The sequence below is a fragment of the Lineus longissimus genome, chromosome 14, assembly GCF_910592395.1.
Source record: "Lineus longissimus chromosome 14, tnLinLong1.2, whole genome shotgun sequence".
NCBI lineage: Eukaryota > Metazoa > Nemertea > Pilidiophora > Heteronemertea > Lineidae > Lineus > Lineus longissimus.
This window is the reverse complement of record NC_088321.1, coordinates 13,624,541-13,637,695: the sequence shown is the minus strand read 5'-3', so window position 1 is coordinate 13,637,695 and position 13,155 is coordinate 13,624,541. Positions and strand designations below refer to the sequence as shown.

General features: G+C 42.0%; 2 protein-coding genes across 2 annotated transcripts; one reads left to right on the top strand and one right to left on the bottom strand.

Moving 5' to 3' along the window:
* The first annotated feature begins 1,437 nt into the window (after positions 1-1,437).
* Positions 1,438-4,728, top strand: LOC135498858 (transmembrane protein 79-like). The gene is made up of 3 exons (XM_064789355.1): positions 1,438-2,350; positions 2,842-3,013; positions 3,498-4,728. Exons 2-3 carry the CDS (start codon positions 2,869-2,871, stop codon positions 3,914-3,916), a joined length of 564 nt encoding a protein of 187 aa, XP_064645425.1. The 5' UTR covers positions 1,438-2,350; positions 2,842-2,868; the 3' UTR covers positions 3,917-4,728.
* A 36-nt stretch (positions 4,729-4,764) lies between these two features.
* LOC135498856 (uncharacterized) lies at positions 4,765-7,251 on the bottom strand. The gene is made up of 4 exons (XM_064789354.1): positions 6,749-7,251; positions 5,995-6,272; positions 5,524-5,631; positions 4,765-5,175 (listed from the first exon to the last, which is right to left on the bottom strand). The coding sequence occupies exons 1-4, from the start codon at positions 7,227-7,229 to the stop codon at positions 4,765-4,767; spliced, it is 1,278 nt and encodes a 425-aa protein (XP_064645424.1). The 5' UTR covers positions 7,230-7,251.
* Between the last annotated feature and the right edge of the window lie 5,904 nt (positions 7,252-13,155).

Genomic DNA, 13,155 nt, shown 5'->3' with positions numbered 1-13,155 from the left:
TTCGTACCTAGGCCTATACACTTTCATTGCACTACGGGTTATCCGGGCAAATCTTGATGAAATCGACCCCCACAAGACAGCTTTCATGAGGGGTCAAAGGGAAATACAATGTAGATTAATGCTACATTTTCGATTCCATAGCCATCTAAGAAGCAAAAGTTCGCCACAGGTATGCAGAATTCATTGAAATTTGACTAATATTTGAAGATCATGCCCGTCGTCCTATGGGCAAAAAACTAAGGAGTTGCAATATGTTGGCTATTATCTTTCTTTACGTGAGACGTTACAAGTGACACCGTATGTCAACCCAGCTTAAGGAAACAGTCCCATTGCGTTGGTTTGCCCCATACCGCGCAGCAGAATTCTCAGTCCTAGGCCAGTACATGTGTGTTACCTTTAAACAAAGCCCGTTCGCATCGGGCCAAACTTCCAATTGTTTTACTGTCTTGTCAAAGGTTTATCAGAGCGAATCTTGATTACATCGACTCGACCCCATGAAACAGCCTTCATGGAGGTCGAAAGCCCTAAACCAGCCAAGGCAAGAAACGTAATGTTTTTTTTATAGATTACAACCAGCTAATCATGTCGGAGAAAGAAGAGAAAATCCAAGTAGAGAACTTTAGAAAGAATCAAGGGATCGTCAAGTTCTTTATACCAATTGGAATCACCACTAGCCTGGCTTTCATCTATTTCGGTTTCCATTATCTACCGATAGAGGTCCCGCAAGGTAAGTGTGTTCTTAATTTTCCCATTCAAAATCACCAGCTTCGTCTACAAACCTAAAGTGCTAGTCTCCTGCGAATGCACAAGAACTAGATTTATTCATAACCCCAGAAAAGATTTCGGGGGGAGGGGGCATTTTCTACTTCTACACCCGTAAAAAAATGTATTCCGGTCTTTCGTAAAACTGCGCCTGTGAATGAGGCTTCCATGACAACCCCACCGGTGAATAAGGTTTCCGTGAACACCTCACCTGTGAAGGGGGACTTTGATCTTTGACCTTGACCTTTTCATTTCAGGTGACCTTGACTTCACTGCAAAGCTGACCTTCACATTGAAGTGGCAAATTCTTAATCTAGTGCCACTGGTGGTTGGGATAATTCTCGTGGCGCATTGGCGCTTTACCACCCAAGCCATCAACCCCCTCCTCGGAAAGGAAAACGACTTCATGAAAATCAACATCCGATTCCTCCAAAATACTCTCGAACAGTTTTGCATAGCATCTGCAGTTCAGCTATACCTGTCAGCATGGTTACAGTCACGTGATCTCAAGGTCATTCCGTTGCTTTGCATAGAATTTCTGCTTGCGCGGATCTGTTTTCTGATTGGCTATCACATCGGGCCTGCATATCGCTCGTTTGGATTCGCAGCCACGTTAATCCCAAACATGATTTCGTGTTTCTACTGTTTGTACTGCTTCTGTTTTAAATCAAAAATATGATTTGTTTTGGGAAGAACGATTCCAAAATTTACCAATAGATGACGCAAGCATGACGCATAGTGGTTGTGTTTTTGGACATACAGTGGAACCTCCTTTATAGGGAACCTCTCTATTAAGGACACCCTCTCCATTTACGGCACTTGTTTTGGTGCCAAGTTGGTTGTCCTCATTCATTCTGACCTCTTTAATCAGGGCCCCTCCCTATTAAGGATAGCATTTGTCAGTCCCAAGGGTGTACCTAATAGAGAGGTTCTACTGTAATTTGAAGAAAACATGTAGAGAAATGTATACACCACATACATTTCTAGCCAATACTCCATGATGATATAAGTTTAGCACACCGATTTACAGAAGTTGGAACAAATATTGTGTATTTTACATGAACCTTGAAATTTCGTTCAATACATAGATAGGCCAACATTATGTTAAAAGCTTTTTAGGTCAACAGTGTCAATAAATTCAAAGCGATGTTTTCGGCCCCGTACACATATATGAAATATTCAAATCTTTTTCTTCTGCGTTCTCTATGTTAAATAAAAGGCCTACGCCGTTAGTTTATAATTTGAAATGTGTAACTAAATTTGAAAATTTGAAATTGCGTAAATACATACAAAGTATAAATTTCAGCTATGTCGTTGTGTAGAAAGATATAGAAATACTTTAAATACCAAGTTTCAGCAAATTCGTATGCATAATAACTGCACTGCGGCACTGTGTATAACTGGATTACGATTTTCCTGGACCGCCAGTAATTGGCGAAGGGCATTCTCATTTAACAAACAAGAGGTCCATGCCCTTGATTCCTATGACAGTACATTCTTTCACCTACGTTCAAGAGGCCTGGATCAAGAAGACCAGGGGCAGTCCAGGAACAAGATATTGTCGTTAGAGGACCATCATATGCAACAGGTGAGCATACTTATCTAAAAGTCTACCACGTTGGTTTATAATTTGAAATTTGTTACTTGTAATTGAATTTGAAAATTTCCAATTGCGAGAATACATAATTTCGTCATATTTGTTGTGTAAACAGTATAACAAATGCTTTGAATACAACGTTTCGACAAATTCGCATGAATAAATATAAACTGCACTCAGGCATTGTGTATCACTGCATTTTTATACACCGTACTTATTTTCTTTACCCGCCAGTAATCACGGACGGTGTAACCCTTGTGACATCACTATGTTATTTACATGGAGAGCTATGCACTCTTAAAGCAGTGGCGTCGCACTGTTATTTTTACGTGTCGTAAAAGGCCTGATTAGACTATTAAGCGGGAAGCGTTCCCCGCGTTCCACAGGCATTGTGGTCAGTTGCAATTGCCGAGCCAATGGTAATAACGCTTGTTTTTTGGGTTTTTTTGAATTAAAAATAAAAATGCTTGTGTTTCTTCCAGAATTGTTGAAGACATATTTATCCCAAGATGCCGGAAAAGGAACAGAAGATGCTGGAGGAAAGCTATGTGAAGATGAAGAAGCACGTTAAGGTTGCTGTACCCTTTGCGCTGGCACTCAGCCTAGCTTTCGTCTGTTTCGGTTCCATGTATCTACCGATAGAGGTCCCACAAGGTGGGTACATGCATTTTAGATAATTCTTTGCCGATTCATAAAAAAGGCGAAACATAATGTTGGAGATGAGGTACATGTTGTACGTTATGTCAACCATACATGCAGTTTGTTTGACAGTGTCAAACATTGTACATATAGTGATTTTTCACCGGCTTCAGGCAATTGGGTAATGATGTAGGCTGCTTTGGCCGTAGGCCTACCGATAAGGCTATATCGCCTTTAGGTTTGCCGCTGTTCAGATATTTTCGAAAGCACTATTTGTGATTACTTTCAGTGGTTTCGTCCAATCAAAAAATCCCAATTCTTGATCACGGGTTGCTCAGGGCCAATAAGCTAATCAGAAGGCTCTATTCCCGACCGGTGATTTTCCATTCGGAATGCGGCGAATAGACACTACCCATCAAAAAATATCTTATTCTCGTCAATAGCTAGGAAAATTACACTTTGGACACGTGCACTTGTGACCTTCAGCTCTCCATTCCAGGTGACGACCTTGCTGCCAAGCTGACCTTCACCTTGAAGTGGCAAATCCTTAATGTAGTACCAATGATAATCGGGGTACTGGTGGTGGCGCTGGGGAGGGACAAACCCGGCATGATCAACCCACTTCTCGGACTAGAGGACGTGAGACTGAAAATCAACAAGCAGTTCCTGCAGAACACCCTGGAGCAGTTCTCCATAGCAACGGCCATCCAGCTCTGCCTCACAGCATGGTTGGAATCACATTATCTCAAGGTCATTCCAGTGCTTTGCATGCTGTTTTTGTTTGGGCGGATCTGTTTTTTGATTTGCTATCACATTGGGCAGGAATATCGAAGTTTTGGTTTTGTAACAACATGGTTTCCAACACTTTTTTCAAGTTTCTACTGCTTGTATTGTCTGTTCTCTAAATCTAAAGTTTGAAAAACACGGGATGGGAAGAGTTTTTCATAAAGCATGTTGTGCCTTCCTAATCAGCGGCAAAGTCGCCTGACTATATATACCATTTGTCTGCCGCTGCTGAAAAACCTCACTCAATTATCTTATTCTAACTTTGATATTTAAAAAAACATGTGGAAATTTACTTTCTGGTAGGACTCTACGCTCACATTATAGCGTTTCATATAGTTCCAAGCGATAGACGTATTTGGTGTTCCAATAGATCTGATGGAGAAGTAGAAAATATCCCTGGAAATAAGTGTCCGGCTCCAATGTACTCAGACGGATTTTAGTGTATAGTTCTTTCGAGGCCATGGCATTCTATCATTGGATATTGATTCTATTGATACTCAAGACCTACGCACTGGCGGTTGTAAATCGGAGACTACCCGTGACCAGGCAATAGAACTAAACCAGGTCTAGTAGAAAACATAATTCGTTTTATTTTGTCCTGAATTTGGACTTGCAGTGTAGTGTTAGCCTTAAGTATGTAGAAAAGCATCTGCAAGAAACCTAGAAAGGTTAGATGTACAAGTATCTATAAATGCTGAACAGATCGATGGCCTAACACTGTGAATTAGTCTGTTTTTGTTTGGACTTACTATTTTTATTGAATCAGTGGCAGGTCTTGGAAGATGAAAAAAGGTTGAGCAATTATAAAATGTACCATAGGGGCGAAGCTGGGGGGGGGGGGGAAATGCTGCCCCCAGATGTCACAAAAATTGTTCTTTTGACCATGATTTTGATCAAAAATACTGGCTATATAAATGAACACAATAAACTATACTATAGATTGTCAAAATGCAGTTAAAATTGGAGAGAGGCCATGACCTTTATTTGTCACAAGGACACGGCACGTTTGTCCCATGACAGACAGGGGGATTTTGCCAACATTTACAATAAGATCCACCACCACAATCCGCTCCCACATTTGGTAATGTCGTTTGTTGAAGCGGCGCGTGCGTACTCGTTGGCTTTGTTGTCCGTGTTGTAGGGGGCGTTGTTGTTTGTACTGTAAGAGGTGTCATTGTTTCTGCTGTAGGGGGCGCAGTATTTCGCACAACAGGCCAATCAGGATGTCCGCCGCTGGAGTATATTCCTCTGAAGAAGTGGATTGTTGGTTCAACATCAGCCATGCCGAAGTTGGCAAAGTTGTCGAATATTTCAAACATTGCAGATTCCGTTTTTTCACCCCATTGACATGGCTGTGGATAAAATGTGGAGACGCACAGGACACCGTCGTTCTGAAAAAACACACTGGCGAGTCAGATTCACAAAACATAATCTGGGCATGACAGGCTTTGTGAGCAAAATATCAACAGCTCCGAGAGACGTCACAAAAGTAGGTTGTCGAGAGAGTAATTTGTTGTGAAAATATGTATGTACTACGACTTTCTTATCATCATATAATGGGCTTACAAATACGAATCTAATTTCAGTAGTGCCGTTGATTTACGATTATGATATACGCAAACACATGATACATGCCGATACAAGCCATGATTTGTCTCGCAGGCTTTTAAAATAACTCACTGCGGCCATGTTTAAAATGTGTGATTGACAGATGATGGGGGATTCTTAACTTAGCTTACTTTTTCTGTGTAAAAGGATGCAAACATTTTCTTTCCTGTTCTCCGCGCATGCGCTAATCCAGCTTTCCTCACCCTGTCCGCAATCTCGGGAAATCTCGTGTAACCAACCTAGAAAATGAATGAAATTTAATCGTGTTAAACAGAAGATGATTTTGAAATATTTGCACCAAGTGTTGTATGTGTCAAATGGTTGGGTAATTTAGGCCAGTGTTGCAGGAGTGCTAGAATGTTTCGAAATAAGGTTGGGGCGCTTTAGGCATGTTTATGATTGCTGACATACGACTCCAGTCCAAGCCAGCATCTTTGCAAGCGCAACACTACTTTCCAAAACGAACGCACTTCCAGTTACAAAAAAGCTTTTAAATCCAATTGTTGTATTTTTTTAATAACAGGGCTAGGTACTAGGTAATAAATAATAATGAATGATAAATTTATTGCAACTGCTTAACTGTCAATTAAAAATCCAATTACCTGCGCATCCACGTGATCAAAGATGTCAATCATATGCTCAGAAACCTTCTGCGTGACTCCGTTCCAACTGACCAATCGGTCTGCCTTATTATCACGCGTCAGCCCCCAATGCCAGCCAATCGAGTAGTGCGTCCACAGTCTGCCCGAGACTTGCTTTTGAGCCTCGGTTTGGATTTCTTGGAGTTTGTCCAAGTATGACGTCTGCTCTGCGTCTGAACCACTCTTGTTGAATGCTTCATTGTTGACTGCAACGCCATCGAACCGTTCGTTTGCATTTCCTTAAATAAAAAGAAGTTGTAATTACACGACAGGTTCTGCAAACCTTACGAAGAACTACGCACAACGAACGACAAAGGACAACATATGTTAATGTATATATGAAGATTCTTCTTGAAAATTATCCTAATTTCTCCAACAACTTGGTTAAAAGATGATTTACGAGTGTCGCGTAAATGACTTAACACAGGACCTACACCACGGATCCGTATTGCAGATCCGTGACGCCACTAATGACCTTCGGCCTTCGTACTAACTACGAAACCTGGCGAATTTTCGTGACCCTTCCGTAGATTTACTTCATTGTTTCATTTTCATGTACGTTTTGGTCAAGATGTCTGAGAAACTGCGCCCTCCTTTGAATACCATGAGGGCGCCACCTTCTATATAGAAAATGTACATTCGTGTGCAGGCAATGTCCACGTGTTAGCTGGCGTTCCTTCTTGAGTTCTTCAGTCTAGTTTACAGTATGACCTACCTGCACATTGGTCATTGTACCAAACCACATACTTGATATACGTCCTCTCGGAGACGATCTCATCACTTGCCGCGAATAGAGCATAGATCTTTAAAGCGGGAACAGTTAAATGACCTTCGAGGAGCATGGCCTTGACCTCCGTGACCCCCGTGTCAGAGCAGTCGTCATTTTGAAAAGCAGGTTTCAGCCGCGAGAAAATATCAGAAATAAAAATGGTGGATATTTCCCTTCCGGGCCGGTTGCACGTATCCCACAACCACTTCCGTTTCTGCGCTGTGTTCCAAGTGTGCGTGAAGCACTTTCGGTCTTTCTGGTCGAATTTCTGAAAAGCTGTGATGTCACAGCCGGGGACAGTCGAGTCAAATCCCCAGGTCCAGACGTACATTCCATAGTGCTTCCTCGATTCAGCCATATTCACGAGTATGCACGCAGCGACGAGGCAAAACAATAGGCAATTCATCTTGAGGGAAAACCAGGTCATGCGATTCAGTGGTGAACAACGGGCTCTGATAGCCACTGGCAAGCCTGCATATCAGCAGATCGTTTTATAACAGGCAGTTTCGTGCCGGATGTCCAATTCCCAGAAGCTTTTATTTGTATAAGCGCCCCGGATGGTAGAAGCGTTAACAAGATTTCCAGATTTTGTGTCTGGTAACGCATGCTATGGACGAAAAACTCATGCGTAATGTAATTTCTTTGACGATTTTGTTTTTATCATGTTTTTCATAGATTTATGATGCATTTCTTTATAAATTGTTCATGCAAATATTTGGCTGCGTAGATATCCCAAGCGCTCAAGGTTTACCATAATAGGCATCACCATTTTGGCTGGAACTTGAAATCCTGAAGCTATTTATACATGTTGAAATCTTTCAAAAAGTCTATGCCAATTTCAACTGTAGGAGTCAGTTCTTTGTTTCCTTGAAATTAGAATCCCACCCTTGAAATTGGCATTCACTTCGTTTAGAAAGAAAGAGTTCTAATTGCTTTAGGATTTTAAGGTCTAGCCAAAATGGTGGTGGCCAACCCTTAATCATGTTAAAGCTGAACTGCAGCCACAAAACCAGAGCGTCCCATGCGGCAATAGTAAGAAATTCAAACGATCGAAAGGTCCTTCTGAATACGGCCTGAAACATGATAGTCCTCCAATGCTTCGATGCGCTTCATTTCACAAACCAACAAGCCGTGGGACAATGCGGACCTTCGCAGAGAATTCTGGAAGGAAAAAAATAAAAAGGTCCTCTCAAAGGGACTCGAACTCGAGACCTTTGGTTTTACTTGCCAACACTCTTATCATCAAGGCCACTGGGCTGCCTGAAATGCCTGTCGTTTTATACGCCTTTATAGAATGTGCAAACAGTTGTGTGTAATCTTTGTTCAACATCTTTGGGCGGCTTCCAGTGGGCAACTGCAGGAAGAAAGTCATTTTTTTCTTTGCTGTGCTGATTATGTATGCGGAGTCTACGTTTTCTCTTAGCAATGTTCACCTTTGTCTTGGTGTCTTCTTCTATTACATGTACTTGAGAAAATGAAGAATAAAGTATAATCGCCATTCATATAAGATATATTTGCTGGCAGCAGTTCACAACGAAGCCGCCCTAGCTCATACGGTTACAGCGTTCGTATTCTGAGCCCGAGTTCCCGTGTTCGAATCCCTGGAGAAGAATTTGAGTTTTTTTCTCTTCCATAATTCTCCGAGCCTGTCCGCGTCGTCCTGTGGCTTGCTGGTTTGTGAAATCAAGCGCATCGAAGCATTGGGTGTCTAACATATTTCAGGCCGTATTCAGAAGGACCTTTCGATCGTTTGAGTTTCTTACTCTTGCCGCATGGGACGCTCTGGTTTTGTGCATGCAGGCCAGGCCTATGACTCCCATGCCAGTTACTGAGCATTGGCCGCTGGAAGGGAGGTTACGGTGAAATAAGCATTCTTATGTACACTCGGGGAATATCTGGCACCCCTGGTTAGTATCACGAGTTTTTCCATTCTGAACTAGCAAATATGTGATCCCCATGCATAGAGGAGAAACTGATTCAACAGGTCAAAGCGTTTTTCCTGAAATAAACACGGCATGATATGCCAGGAGGTACGAAATCGATTCGAGTGCTTTAGGCATGACCATTGAGGCCCTAGTATCTATTGTCATCACGAGCCAATTCTTTGATTCGACCATTTCAATCGACATTACACACAAGCTCTTGACAAGTTGGGAGGTATATTAAATGTAATATTTGTTGGTATGATAGAATTATGCCATCGGCCTGTGAACGAGATCCTTTCTTGATGCGGCCTGGCGCCAGGGACATGCGGGTCCAGGTCAATACCAAAGCTGTATATTTCATTTTGGTCCTACCTATAATTGAGCTTTTTGGTAACTTTGATTGTCGTAGTGAAACAGGCGTATTATTCTCGAACTGATGAACCAAGACGTGGTGACCGTCCATTATTTTTCAAAACAACAATTGCGTATTAATTTTCTTTGGTGAATTTTGCCGTTTGTGGATCATTTTAGTTGGCCATAACAATCAACATTACCCACAAGCTCGCCTCCATGTGGAAGCACTATCAAATGTACAGTACTTGGTATTGACCCATACTGTTGCTGCTCTGGATATACTCTAGTCTCGGCTTTTTATGGTGGGTTTGCAATATGCAGGCCATTCCCCTTCACAAACTACGTAGAGCATGGTTACCCACCGCTTTTGTGATGAAACGGCCAATCAGATGGCGGAGCAATTCCGAAGTGTGCTATGGTCGATTTCGCGGTTATGCTAAACACTCAGGCAGTTTGTTGAATCGCTCCTATGAAAGAGATCTGACCTATGAGCAGTTCCGAAGTTCCAGTGTCAATGGTATTTCCAAAATTGGGTCCGGGGTGGTTTTTTGAATTGTTTGTTGTCAACATTTTGAGCAATGCCTGTGCCTGTGGTGCCGTGAGTCACCAGGTTATCGAAAATGGATTCGAGGCAGCTTTACGCCAAGGCCAGGTCGAGGCTGGACCACTTTCACAACTTGACGAAGAACATGCAGATGGAATTGAGTTCATGGCCATGCTAGATGATGAAGTGGATCAGGCCTATAGTGCTCTGCAGGATGCGAGAGAACACGGACTGTGCCTTTGTACTGTCTGTGTCAACATTAGTTGTCCACCATAAATCACCTTCGTGGCACTTATTTACCCAACAAATCTCTAAAAACTTCCCCATAATAATCTATGATTTTTAAACCTGCATTCAGTGGTATTTCAACAGAACGACCATGTTTTGCTGCAATGAAATGCAGAAAAATACTACTGAATGCAGGTTTCCCAAATCTGAATTTGATTTTGTGGAAGTTTTTAGATAAGAATTTGATGGGTAAATAAGCGCCATGAAGCCGATTTATGGTGGGTAACTAATTTTGACCCAGACAGAAGCCTGAATATCTAAGCAGATCCATGACGTCGACTTATGTCATGACGTCAGTCACATTGGCAAGAGGAAAAACCATTGTTGTTTTCGGCCGTTATACAACATCGTCGCTGCATGTGCTTACTGTGTACATTACCGAGTGACGTACTGCACATCTTAGCAATCTATGGGTAATAAGGTTCACGTTGGTTCACGTTGGCTTTTGTCCTTAGCGACGTTTGACGTGTTTAGAAAAAAATGGCCTGTGTTGAAACGTGTAAACAGGTTCCCCAATCATCCCCCTGGATCTATCTATCTATCTCATTTCTTGTTTACCTCGATGCGAAAAGTTCAATTCTGAATTGAGACTGTAGTCATTTCCTATGTTTAGAGAAAAATGCACCAAACGTTGCAATTTTAAGGAAAATTTAGACACCCAGGCAGTTTATGGTTCATACTCAGAATGTAAAATTCGCGCATTTCTTTTGCGACACCCTGCATTATAGCATTACTTTTATTTATCGTAATAGCAGTGTGAAGTAAAACTTTCAATATTACAAACTGTATCAATTTCGGTCATACATTGAACATTAAAAGATTGGATGTAATGAACCATAACTTTCCGTGTGGCTCAATCAATTTCACAAGGACCGCGTCCCATGCTGGCAGTCACACGATTCAAATGTGAATGACAGACGTTCAGCCATTCATATGGTGGAGGCGGTCTTCCATTACAAATCACCACTGTGTAGGCGGTAGGCCGTGGAGATAATGGACCCACCATAAAAAGCCGAGACTAGAGTATCAGCAAAAAAATTCTGTCTTGTACTGTTGGACTGCACGTCCATGTTTGAGCGAGTATGATAATAATTCTACGTAAATGCGCCGTTGCCATTTCAGCGTCAACATTTATCTCGATATCTTAAGATTGTTCTGAAGAAGTCCTTTCTTTTAGTCCATCCCCACATAGAGGATTACGATGTTTTAATACACATGCCAATATCGTTGTTCCTGGCCAACGCCACGTTTAGTGGTTGACCATATGCTCCACCATTTTGGATAGAACCTGAAATCTAAACACTTTCAAAAGGAAGCAAATGCCAATTTCAAGGGTGGGAGTCAGTTCTTTGTTTTCTAGAGAACAGACCCCACCCCTTAAAGTAGCGTTTACATAGTTTTGAAGGAGTTCTAATTGCAAGTCGGTGGCATATTTGGTCTGAAGAAACAGTCATAATCATACAGAAAAGTAGGAGGCACCATCGGTGAGAACGCAAAGTCACAAACGGAGGGCCAAGTCGATGCGGTCTTCGGTCTTATGACAAAGTCACAACCACAACGACAAGGTGCCTACATCTTCGGTATGGGGACAAAGTCACAACCACAAAGACAAGGTGACTGCATCTTCGGTCTGAGGACAGAGTCACAAACATAAAGACTAGTCGGCAAAACAAACTTGGTGCGTATGGATAAAAAAAAGTCACGGTAGACGCTACATCACTCACTCACAGTATCGAAATGCAATATCATTTATTGGAACTTGCCAGAATATCTTCAGTTTCGTGGTAAATTTCGGAGTAAATCGACATTTTGGTTTTCGACGTGGTTTCGGCCGCGTAGGTAAGCTCGCTCCGTATGGTCTCTAGCGTCACATCACGTGGTCTCGAACCATGGCATTGACCAATCAGGCGCTACTCCTGGTAAATGTTGTAATGAACATGATTTGGTAACCGACCGATTCGGTTAAAAAGAGAAATTTGAATAGTGTCGTAATCTCATTTCATGACACTATTCAAATTTGTTTATCCTCGCAGTTCGTCTTTAGGTCAGCTTTTACCCTGCCATTAAATAGAAGGGAACAGCTGTGCGTAATAGGGCCTACATCCGCAAACGACCGGAGTTCAGTTTCGACAACGTGCTGTGATGAGTGTCACTATTTTGTGGTCAACATGTCAGTTTCAATGCACTGACCAACGATTGGAATCTTGGGGCCTGATAAAGGATTTCTGTGAAAGCGATAGAAGTCCCCGCTTTTTGATAGTCCTACCCTATTGTTCAGGGAGACCAGTGGCATAGTGGTCATCGAGGGAAACCGTGGTTATGAATAGGGAGTTTTCACAAATTCCCCGAAACGCCAAAAGTGAATGCCAATCTCATGGTTCGAGCTCCTCATCATGATGTCGAACAATGGAACATGTGTTTGCGTTTGCGTTTCGGGGATTGAAGAAAACTCACTATCAGCAGATTTCACAACACTACGGACAACAAAGTACCAACGACAAAGGTATGTCGTGTCATCAAGCCATGTGCTAATTCATTTACGCGACACTCGTAAATCATCTTCTGTACTAATTTGTACGATGAAGCGGGGAAACTTTCGAAAAAACTCGTCAACTAAGTACATTTACATACTTCGTACTTCGTTGTTCGCAGCTCTTCGTAAGGGTTTCGCATCCCTTACAAAGAGCTAAAGATGACGAAGTATGACGGGCGAAGTATGTTTCAAGGATTTAAAAAAACCGTTGGCTTATACAACTAATTATCAAGGACGATTCACGAGTGTCAAATATTGAACAGGACTTGGCGGCACGACAAACCTTCGTAGTTGGTACTTCGTCGTTCGGACGGGTTTCAAAGCCTATCCCTCGAGATAACAATCAACGAGGAAAATTGAAAAACATTAAAGAAAAAAGCACATTTTAGACGAAATCAATCTTTATTTCTCAAGTTTCATCAAAGGCTAGGACGAAGTGAGTTGTCCCCAGCCAAGGCAGCAGCATTTTAGCGAAACCGAACCACTGGTATTATGGTGGCTAAAAAATCAAACGGTTTTATGTCACTCGTTAATATTTCGTAGAATTTTCTGAAAATGTCAAAAATAGCACCCCATGGAGAAAATTTGAAGAAAAAAAAAAGGTTTTTCATGGCATGTCTAAAAGGTATAAGGAAGTCAACATGAGCTAAAGCTTTGAGGCTAACTTGTTACCCAGTATCATGGCGCGACCTCTAACGGATTATGCGGA